Source organism: Pseudoliparis swirei, chromosome 5, assembly GCF_029220125.1.
Source record: "Pseudoliparis swirei isolate HS2019 ecotype Mariana Trench chromosome 5, NWPU_hadal_v1, whole genome shotgun sequence".
Lineage (NCBI taxonomy): Eukaryota > Metazoa > Chordata > Actinopteri > Perciformes > Liparidae > Pseudoliparis > Pseudoliparis swirei.
Genome location: NC_079392.1, coordinates 5,164,141 through 5,176,207, shown reverse-complemented (window position 1 = coordinate 5,176,207; position 12,067 = coordinate 5,164,141). Strand labels below are relative to the sequence as shown.

The 12,067-nt window shown below is 40.4% G+C and overlaps 1 protein-coding gene across 1 annotated transcript in view; it reads left to right on the top strand.

The window, feature by feature from the left end:
• The window catches only part of LOC130193872 (ephrin type-B receptor 1-like), a 103,501-nt gene extending 96,867 nt beyond the window's left edge, over nt 1–6,634 (top strand). Inside the window, exons 18-20 of the mRNA XM_056414673.1 lie at nt 2,896–3,095; nt 3,862–4,020; nt 6,514–6,634. Of these exons, the coding sequence (XP_056270648.1) occupies nt 2,896–3,095; nt 3,862–4,020; nt 6,514–6,634 (480 nt within the window). The remainder of the gene's footprint in view (nt 1–2,895; nt 3,096–3,861; nt 4,021–6,513) is intronic.
• The last annotated feature ends 5,433 nt before the right edge of the window (nt 6,635–12,067 follow it).

Below are 12,067 nucleotides of genomic sequence, written 5' to 3'. Positions count from 1 at the left end.
TGTTAAAGGCAGAATCTGTGGTTTTTTTTTTTACTTTATAATAAAGAGAATGTGTGTACAGGTGATGGAGGAACACACTCGGAGGACAAGTGAGGGAATGGCAGGCGGACATTTTTTTAAAAAGAAGAAGAAAAGCCAGAATGCGTTGACCTTAAATTGAACTTTCCCGTAACTCCCGACTGTAATATAACCAAAATAATTCAAGGAAATAGTTTGACACTTTGGGAAATATGCTTATTTTTGCCGTGTACAAAGACTTCAAAGGTGTCTACCAGCACCTCTAAAGATAAAATAAATAAATAATGAACACGTTATATATCTCCTTGGTTCATAGGGTAAATATTTAATGGAGGTTTTATGGGGATTTATGAGCGTGGCAATCTTTAGTCGGGGCGCAGTGATTTCCTGGAGTCCACTAAATGGCTGCTGGTGTTTGCTCCGTATATAAATAAGCTAATTTTTCCAAATATGTCAAATATTTCCCTTGAGCCTAAATGGTTGAAATAGTACTTTAGGAACGTGGCGGTTACTGGTGGTCGCTACACAAGGTGTGCACACTTCCTGTTTCCTGATGCTACTCAGGGTTTAGTGACGTGAACACGGAGGTGAGGAAAAGATGGAAGATTGATATAAGCAGAACACGTCATAAGCGGGTTACAAACAATGTGAGTTTAATGCAACTATTATGCAAGTATTACTTATGGTATTACTCATGGTGTTACTCATGGTATTACTTATGGTATTACTCATGGTATTACTTATTTTATTACTTAAGCGATTACTAATAGTATCACTCATAGTATTACTTATGGTGTTACTCATGGTATTACTCATGCTATTACTCATAATATTACTTATGGCGTTACTCATGGTATTACTCATGGTATTACTCATGGTATTACTTATTTTATTACTTAAGGTATTACGAATAGTATCACTCATAGTATTACTTATAGAATTACTCATGGTATTACTTATAATATTACTTATAGTATTACTCATGGTATCACTCATAGTATTACTTATAGTATTACTCATGGTATTACTCATAGTATTACTTATAGTATTACTCATGGTATTACTCATAGTATTACTTATGCAACTATCATAATGTTATTTTGACATTCACACATTCCTGACTCAAGTGGTGGATTAATTTCAGATAAAGATAAATAACTTTTTTCCTTTTCTTGATTTTCTTTTCTTTTTTTGGTTGTCATGGCGACTTCTTCAGCCTCCGTCAGTCAAACAATGTTTTTCTACTCTCTGCGATTGTTCCTGATAGCTCCATCCTTCATTCCAAGGTGTGCTAGCACAGCGTCTCCGCAACGCGACGTGTTTGCCTCCAAAGTTTTCCCGGAGAAGCCTCGACAGGTAAAAACCTGAGTCGGCATAAAGGGATCAGAAGCCGCTCCGTGTGAAACCAGCTGCCTCCGTCAGAGCGATGAGATCCGGACGCACGCCGCGACGGGAGGAAGTTCTCCGATGGAAAATGAATCCTCTCGGATTTTCTTTTTTTCTTTTGTACGTTTAATTAAAGCTGAACGAGGATTGTACTGTAAAAATACACCTTGCACAATCCCAAAGGAGACAACAGAAGACTTCATGAACTCCTCTCCGCCGACAGGAAGTCACAAATCAAAATGTGAGAGTGAAATATTCTGAAGTCTCCCCCGACACTTCTTCATACCGCCTCTTTCCTTCTTCTGATATGCTCACAGACCGGCGGCACCACGCCGAGTGCGATTCACGAGTGTCGGCTCGAAACATTTCTTCCCTTCCCAGCCCTCCTTCTCTTTCCGATACGTGTCAATATAATGTCAATCCTTGTATTTTTTTCTTTCAGCAAATCTATTTTTGGGATAATACATCCAATTGTTGATGAATGTGTTAAAATACAGTTTCCTCTGTGTTAATATACAGTTTCCTATGTGTTACTATACAGTTTCCTATTCACACATTCGAAAGCTACGTAGAAACACGTTATTTATTTTGAGTCAAACATCTGACGAGCGATGAGAGCCGTGAGACTCAACCAAAAATAAACCAAAATAATAAACCAAAAATAAATAAGTTGAGAGTCAGATATTCATCCTTTATGGGTTTATCTCTTGTTTCTCATTCCTTCCTTCCTTTCTTTCTTCCTTCCTTCCTTTCTCCCTTCCTTCCTTTCTTTCTTTCTTTTTTTCTTCCTTCTTTTCTTTCTTCCTTCCTTCATTCATTTCTTCCTTCATTTCTTCCTTCCTTTCCTCCTTCCTTCCTTTCTTCCTTTCATCCTTCCTTTTGTTCTTTCTTCCTTCCTTCCATCATTGCTTTCTTCATTTCTTCCTTTCTTCCTTCTTTTCCTTCCTCCTATTCTTTCTTCCTTCCTTTCTTTCTTTTTTTCTTCCTTTTCTTCCTTCCTTCCTTCATTTCTTCCTTCCTTTCCTCCTTCCTTTCTTCCCTTCCTTCCTTTCTTCCTTTCGTCCCTTCTTTCATCCTTCCTTTTGTTCTTTCTTCCTTCCTTCATTCCTTCCTTCCATCATTTCTTTCTTAATTTCTTCCTTTCTTCCTTCTTTTCCTTCCTCCTATTCTTTCTTCCTTTCTTTCTTTTTTTCCTTCCTTTCCTCCTTCCTTCCGTCATTTCTTCCTTCCTGTCATCCTTCCTTGCTTTTTTCCTTTTTTCTTTTCTGTCTTGCTTCCTTTCCTCCTTCCTTTCGTTCTTTCTTCCTTCCTTCCTTCCTTCCATCATTTCTTTTTTCATTTCTTCGTTTCTTCCTCCTTTCTTTCTTCCTTCCTTTCCTTATTTCCTTCTTTCTTTATTCCTTATTTCCTTTCTACCTTTCTTCTTTCCTTTCTTTCTTCCTTTCCTCCTTCCTTCCCTCCTTCCTCCCCTCTCTCTTCCCTCTCTCCCAGGTGATCAATGCCATCGAGCAGGACTTCCGGCTGCCGGCCCCGATGGACTGTCCTCTCGTCCTCCACCAGCTGATGCTGGACTGCTGGCAGAAGGACCGCAACGCGCGCCCCAAGTTCCCGGACATCGTCAGCATGTTGGACAAAATGATCCGCAACCCGGCGTCGCTCAAAGCCGGCACCAACAACGTGGCCCCCGCATGGTGGGGAGAGATACAGACACACACACACACACACACACACACACACAGAATAGTGTGTTAAGGTGCGTTCACACCAAAAGCGAAGCGATTTTTTTCGCGCGACCGAATCCCATGAAAAGTCAACGTACAGACGCGTGTGGCTGTGATAGACGCGATATTTTTCCGGGCGACGCGTTTGCAGCGGCGCAATTTTCGCCCCTAGTTGAAATATCTCAACTTTGAGGTGTAATCTCGCAACTCGTGCCAATCAGCTCTCGAGTTGCTCCGCGCGTCATCGCTGTCCCGCCGCTGTTGAACCAGAACAAGACGGACAATAATGTGTGACATATATTATATATTATAATGTTATGAAGACAATAACAGCGTTTAGATGTTCCGCTCTCGTAGCGCTGGAGGCGGAAGTCTTTCAGACGTAACAGTAACTTCATCGGCGAAAGTGACCGAGCTGAGTGAGCCTACGGGTGACGTCATGTATAAATAAATAAATATATATATATATATATTAATGTCATGAACCCAAACACGAGGGCGTTAGTGTGTGGGAGGTCCACAACAAGTATAAAGCAGAACTAGTGGTTAGTTATTCCGTGGTGGATGAAGGAGATGATAACGGTCTTTACGGAGACGAGACACGGAGATAAGCCCCGCCCCTCTCGGAGCGTCTCGACGCTTATGGCGTGATCACAGCAAATGGTCGAGCGAGTAAACTCACGCCTTTTGGTGTGAACGCACCTTAACACCTGCTCCTCCTTCCTGTTTCCTGTAGTCCTTCCCATCATCCCCTGTTGGACCGCGGAGCTCCAGACCTGAGCCGGCTGAGCTCGGTGGAGGACTGGCTGGCGGCGCTGAAGATGACCCAGTACCGAGACTCCTTCCTGGGCTCGGGCTTCACTTCTCTGACGCTCGTCACGCAAATCACAGCCGAGTGAGTCCGCTCATTCACTCCGTTCGTCGTCTACCTGCCGACTTCTCACCTGCCAAGTCGGTGTCTCGTTAGTCGGACGGCCGGCAATGGCGGCCGGTCGGCCGACTTCTGATTGGCCGAACTATACGTCCACGCCCCGTCCGTCTCTCTGAATTACTTGCTTCCATCCTCTCTTCTTCTTCTTTTTTATCATTTTACTTGACGATTACAAAACAAGTCTGTCGAATAAGCCGTAATTGCTGGAAAAGGATTTGAACCAGTCAAAAATAATAAGAATGTATGTTTATTTAAAGCGTTTATGTTTCTTTAAAGCCAGACGTGCTATACCTGGTGTTTTTTTGTTTGTCTTTAACTCACCTTTTTTAAATTTAGTTTATCTAACATAACATTATGTATTTACATACAGTCACTTTCTTTGTCCATTTTTCAGTTGTATATCTTGGTACACGGTGTACACAACACACAAAGAACAACAAACAACGAATAGTGCTCACTCCAAGAAAAAAAATAAGAGGGGGAAAATAGGATAATAATGAATAAATTGCGTACAAAAAAATTATATCATACAAATTATACAAATACAATAAATAATTTAAATAATAATTGTTCACTCCTGAGTGAAGTATTTGTTGTGCTATATATGCTTTTCAGAGAGGAGTGTGTACATACCTGTTGTTTTGATCAGCATTTCACTCCTTTCACCGTCTGACAATAATAATTGTATCTTAATGTACTTAATATAATGCACAGTGGAATTAATTTGGTTGTTGGCTATTTAAAGAATGATGGATTATTGCTTTTCCTGTATAGGAGGCACATGAGCACCACTCCTGTCTGACAGCGACATTATATATATATAACCTCGGGCCTGGAGCTGCTCTCCATGTTCACTGTGGCTCAAACGTTTGGATGGTTTTCCCCACAGGGATCAATGAATTAGATTTAAGCATAAAGCCTTAGTGGAAACAGCAGAGAGAGCCACACAGAACTGGCTGTGTGACTCTAAATGGTATTTAAAAGGCTTTTAATGGATGAGGCACAGATTGTTTCCTTCTGGAAATGAACTAAACATTGAAACACAAATGTGTGTTGAGTGAATTATATAATATTTATAAATCCATGCTCCATTTTCCATCCCATAAAAATGCATCAACAGCCCATAGAAAGTAATGGCGGGCGGCTTTAGCTCAGTGGGGTAAAAGGGCCGTCCTGCAACCGCAGGGTTGTGGGTTCGATCCCCGCTCTCCCCATTAGTTGCAAGTCGAAGTGTCCTTGAGCAAGGCACTGAACCCCAGTTGCTTCCCGGGCGCTTCACCGCAGCCCACTGCTCCTTAATAACTAAGGATGGGTTAAATGCAGAGAACTAATTTCCCCTTGGGGATAAATAAAAGTGTATATTCTTATTCTTATTCTTATTCTTATATTGGCTAAATAGGTACATATTCATAGTGGTTAAAAACTAATTACCCAGATAAAATAATATAATTAATTTTTCACCCGCACTGTTTTAGGGTGCATGCAGAAAATACAGTTTATAACATTTAAATACGAACACAAATATGTGTTTTATTCCTTAAAGCACTTCATCCACACAAAAGATGTATACTTTAAAAAGATAAGAGAGAATTATGCACAATATTTCTTAATTTTCTGTGTTTCTCTCCAGAAATGATTGGTTAAACCTCCCATGTTACTACCTAGTCATTATTGTTTGTTTGTGTATTTTATTCAGTCAATCAAATCAAATACAATACAATATTATCCTATATAATATACATTAGAGAAAGACTGAAAAGGTATAGGGAGAAGCAAAAAATGCTTATAAATTCCTATCCTAAATTGAAATCAAAATAAATCAGAAAATTAATATAAAATAAAGAAGAAAATAAAACAACAACAATAAACAAAATAAAAAACAAAATATATTTATATATACTACCACATATATCTTCCATATTAATACGTTTTTAATTACTTTTATAACTCTCAAGAATTGTTTTATAAATAATTCCCTTAAAAACCAAAAAGGAGTTCACCAGTCTTACATCCATTTCAACATTATTCCATAATTGGACTCCTACAACAGAAATACGTCTTCTTTTAATCCCTTTTTTAGCCTTTTGTACCGTGAACTTACAAACATCTCTCAAATCATATTTACACTCATGTATTGAAAATAAACTTTGTACACAGTGTAGCAGTGACTTTGCTTTAGCTCTGTACATTATCTGCATTATTTAATAATAAACCAAATCATTAAATTTCATAACACGTGATCTGTAAAAGAGGGTTTGTGTGCTCATAGTAGCCGATTATGTAATCAAACCAGCCATGTCACTGCTCTGGTCACTTAAAACACACATACAGTACCTTTATTTATTTATTATTCCATTTCAAGGCCCACTTGTGATGAAATACCACTTTTTTTTAATGAAAGCAGCCGTGTTTGTGACGACGCAGCGACCTCATGACCTCCTCTCTGTGTTCTTCCAGAGACCTCCAGAGGATCGGCGTGTCTCTGGCTGGACACCAGAAGAAGATCCTGACCAGCGTTCAGTCCATGAGCCACGGCGGCGGCGACGACGACGACCGCTCTCCCACCGAATCCGTGTAGCCCCGCCGCGGAGCGCCCCCCCCACCCCCGTACGACACACGCGTGTGTCTTTTTTTTTACACGCCGGACGGACTTTCTTTCACGGCCGTCAGCAAATCGATGTGAACTGAAAAAAAAGAAGAAAAGAAAAAAGCCTCTCGGAGGGAATTCGATGCCGAGTTTTTGTGCATTAAAAATAACAACACGGCAGATCTGATCCGCGACCGCAAGACGACATGAAAAAAAGCAAAAAGCGTCCGGTCTCACGAAGCCGACGATTTGATTCGACGGTTTCTTTAAGGATGAATCGCACAAGAGGAAACGTGACTGAACGGACATTTTTTTTAATGAAGGGAAACCAAACTGGACGACAAGCCTGACGGAAGGTGATTAAAAAAAAAAAAACTGTTTCTGGAGAGACCCGTCGCAGACTTTGTCGTTGTCTTCCGATATGTTTTTGTTCATCTGAATCCAGACGAGAGCGGACGACGGCTAACGGGACTTTCTGTGAATCCATCTTCATATTGAAGAGTCTGTACATATTACGATATGGGATGTTTATTTCCTATATGCTTTCACTTTTGCCAACCAGTTAATTGCCACTGGAGTGTGTTGTTGACTTCTCTATGATTATCTTCCTCTGACTCCATCGCTTGAAGGTGCTGTGGACTGCAAACACACACACACACACACAAAAGAAAAAAGTGTGTTACTTCTATTGTTTGTACTGTTCATGCAACAAAAAGAAAAAAAAGATGAACTCTTCCACACAGAGAGCGAGAACAAGCCTGATCTACTTAGAATACTTCGCTCAGAAGTTAAGTCGTAATTGATGAAGTTTAACGATCAGAATAAAAGGCAATTAAGGATGCTGCCCGTCAGGCGTCAGCACGACGCACGAACACGCCAGAAACACGCAAACAAATCTCATCTCTGTCAAAGCTGTCCAGATGGTAATCGCTCCCCAGCAGGCAGGCGTATCGGGGCCTCTGTATCAATTCTGATTTATTTTTTTGTGGGGGTTTCAACGACGTCTGAATATGTCAGCGTTCTCAGAGGCTTTTATTTTGACAGCCGCACGTCGGCGGTGATTAATACCGCCGCGTCTTCGGCGTGCAGATGACTTGACGACGTGACGCATGACGTGTTGATCACATCTGTGTGAGAGGCGACCTTTTCAATGGGGGGGGGTGGCGGGGCTTACGCAACAACCATTCTACAAGCAACAAAGATTGATTTGCTGTCAGATATGTCGGCGGAAAATTATCTAACGAGCAAAGATAGCGACGTGTACATGGAAATCTCTGGCGTAGTTATCATGTTTTGGTGCAGTCATGTGACGTATGACATCATCGAGGAGGCCCGATCGCACTCCGGGGGGGGGGGGCGTATTCTCTTTGATCTCGGCGCTGAGCGGATTACTCCGCTCTGCCTTTAGCCCAAAACGCCCGGTCACGCGTGTGCGTCCGACATCCCGAGGATTAGCGGCCTGCAGCCCCGTCTTGTTTTTTGTTGGTGATTTTTTTTAAATTCATCATCATCCCCCTAGTGACTGAATACGGTCACAATGACACAAGTGACCGTATTTAGTCGCTTAATGCTGATATGTTGTGTTTTGTGTTTTGTGTTTGCTGCTGGGATCGGCCCCCAAAACACTTTCATTTATCAAAGTTGTGGCATTGAGAGAAAAAAAATAACCTCCAAACATTTAATTTTCCGTTGCATTTGAGACGATGACTCGTTGACGCGGTTATCGGTGAGCTTTGAGATCGACTCGCGCCGTGTCGAGTGGTTCAGAGGCGGAATTCGTTGTAAATAAATGTTTCGGTGCCGACGCGGGGGGAAGGGGGGGGGGGAACGAAGAGTGAGCTTGTGTTCGAATACCACCTAATGAACGTCATGCAGGTAAAACAAAAGCTGTCAACCCAGAGATCTTCTTCTTCTTCGTCTTCTTCTTTCTTCCTTACAAGATTAGACGTGTTTTTTTTTTACATGTTCCCATGTCTCGGTGTTTGTGAGAAGACGTTGACGGACGTTCTTTTCTTCTTCTTCTTTTTCTTCTTCTTTTCTTCTTACTTTTCTTCTTCTTTTTCTTCATTTTCTTCTTCTTTGTCTTCTCTTCTTCATTTCTTCTTCATGTTCTTGTCCTTGTTCTTCTTTTTCTTCTTCTTGTTTTTGTTTTTATCTTTTATCTTCTTTTTTTCTTTTTCTTTTACTTTTTCTTCTCTTCTTCTTTTTCTTGTTCTTCTTGTTCTTCTTTTTTTACTTCTTCTTCTTCTTCTTCTTCCTTACAAGATTAGACGTGTTTTTTTTTTTACATGTTCCCGTGTCTCAGTATTTGTGAAACACAATGACGGACGTCTGGTATTTAAACGATGACTCGTCGGTTTTGATCAGAACTCAAACGCCACGGAGAGGAGAGAACATCTCAGGAACAACAACAGGAGTGAGTTGTGTTTGTGCTCCATAACAATGGGATTGTTTATTGTTCTAATCATGCACTCTACATAAAGAGACCAACGCAAGACGAGGCGCTTCACGGGTTCATGGAGGAAACTCTGTTTGATGTTTTTCTGAAGAGCTTATTAAAAGTAAAATCCACCCTGAATCGAGCCCCCGAGAAGAGAGCAACATTTCCTAAATCCTGTGAGAGTTTTCTATTTGTTTATGTGAACGAGACTCTTATGCAAAGAGATTCACGTCACACACTCTCACGCTGGATCTCTGGGCTCGTTTTATACTTCAAGGCTAAATTAGATTTTTTTTTTTACCCTTTTTAATGAAAGTAGGACATTGTGACGCGATGCTTTAAAAAAAATTCTCATTTGTTCTCATGGTAAACAACAAAATCACCAATCTTCCAATGAAAGGCAAATTTTTGGCTATTTATTTAAAAAATATATTTATATATTTTACATATCTTGCGCTAATTCGCTGCAGATTTTTTCAAGATCAAATATGTCCCTTGTACATTAGCTGTGTCCTATTCCATACCACAGTATATAGAAATTGTGTCCGTATATTAATAACAGCATAAATATTAGTTCTCCTGGCACGCCATTGGTGCATCTATTCAGTGTTACCCACCTATTGTTTAAATCCTTTATTTCTAACCAGCTTGTTGATGTGATTATTTCCTTATAAAACTTAGTAGGCCTACATTTGTTTCTTTACTTGCTACCAGTCTTCTTCTTCTTCTTCTTCTTCTTCACCTTTTTGCTGGTGTCGTAACGTGACACCATTAATCACATGGTTCATAAAAACATTAATCCATAGTGCTACTCTTTTTTTGTTTTTTTTAGACCACCAATGTGATTGGAGACCCTTTAAAATCCACTTCTGCTTTAGTTTTCTTGAGCGTCTTGCAGATTAAGCTCCGCCCCCACCCGATTAAGCTCCGCCCCTTCCAGATTAAGCTCCGCCTCCTCCAGTCGAAAAAAGGTGTTGAAGCCGAAGCTGTTTAGTAACTACCAACAGCCGGAAGAAGAAAAACTTCTGCACGTCAGCAGTTTCGTCGCAACACTCATCGTGAAGCCGTCGTTGGCTAACAACCATCCATCCCATAATAGGTGAGACAACCACCATCTCCAGTCTGACTCATTATCACTGGGACAGGGTGGTGTAACTGGGGGTCATTGTCTTTTGGGAAAAAATAATGGGACTTTTAACTTGCAAACCAGAGGCTCCTCCCACTTCACATCTCTATACAGTATTGGTTATGGGACACAGCTTCTGCATTGTTTTACGGTGGAATTCTCTTTTCTTTTTTTTATATCCACCTAGAATATTCCTTCAGGTTTCTCTATGTACGTGATACTTTAGTGTCGTGTGGGAACTGGCCCATATATCCGTGACCACGGTCTCAAAACTCATGCATTCTGGTCCGCTGGGATTACGGTCCACGGGGACTATACGGTGATACTATGATGAATTCCTCTTTTGTTGAACGACAGGTGCAGATTTTTTTTTTTAAAGCGCCCTCGCTTTGGGACCGCCGACACCAAAGAAGCTGACATTTACTGCAGATGTTTTAGATAGAGAACTCTATTCAGACTTCATGTAACCGATATAAAAAATATAAAAATAGACATCGACACGATGGCTTACCAACCGCTCTTAATAAATATAGCCAATATACAAGAAAATAGGCCCAGACATTTTAAAAATGTGTGTCACCAGAAGGACCTGTACGCGCTTTTAGGGTGGATTCATCTTTTAATTGCTGTTTTTATTCTGAAGAACTGGACGGACTCAGCTGCTTCTCTCCTCTCCTGTGTAATAGATACTGGAGGTGAGAGGGGGAGGGGGGGGGGGAGTGAAAGGGAATAGGTAATGGAGGGAGCCAGAGGAGAAGGAAAGTGTAAAAAAAATGAGAAGAACAGGAGGGGTGGATGGGGCGAGCGGCAACGCTTGACACTGGTGTATGAATAAAAATGAGCCATGGGTGTGGAGAGATTACTCTCTCTCTCTTTTCTCTCTCTCTCTCTCTTCCCGTCTGTCCTCTTTCTTCTCCTCTGAAAGTCCACGACCTCTCCGCACAACTCAAATCTGCTTCCAGTCAGCATCTCCACAAAGTTTTTGTTAAAGTTCATCACTGATAAATAAATATCCACATCTTTTCTTTTTTTTAAACTTTTTAAAAGATGTATTATTGACAAGTTACACTTTTTTACTCACGCAACAAACAAACAAATGCAATGTTTTCAGAAATAATCCTGAAACTATAAAAGGTCTTCATCTCATTTTAGCTTTTTAATCAAACTACCGCAAACACGAAAACTGTAAATGCAAAAAAAAAAACATGGTTTAAAAAAAACAAATTTGAATTATTTATTTGATTTTTCTTTTGCTCGCCATACTTTTATGTATGTGATGTATATTTGTTTTCTCTTGATAAAAAAAACAACAACAGCTCAGTGATGAGCTGTGTCTGCCTCTGTTTACCTTCACTACTGTTGCCGGTGTCACTGCTCATATAAACAGGACGCCCCTCTGTCGTGAACTATAATGCTGTAATATAATGCGAGTACGTGTGCGTGTGTATGTGTGTGTGTAATATACTGTGTGTATGCGTGCTGTTCAGTGTGCAGTTAAATGTGTGTACATTGTGCGTGTGTGAATTTGTAGCTGTTAAACTTTCCGAGTCTTGAATTTACAATGCACTGTTTGTCAAATAAAGAAGACGAATCAATCACATCGATCAGCTTTTGGTAATCACTATAGATATAGATATATATATTTATATAGATTTATATAGATTTATAGATTTATGCTATAATAAGGTGAGTTAACCGGCTGCTTTTTGCTTCATATTTTGCATATTTCCTGAAGGGTCAAACTGTTTCTTTGATAACTTCTGAGACATAATTAACATTGTTTCATCACAGATTGTGGGCGGAGTCTCAGTATTGCGTGTAAAACTTCAAATCAGCGGATATTTTGTTCTTATCGGGG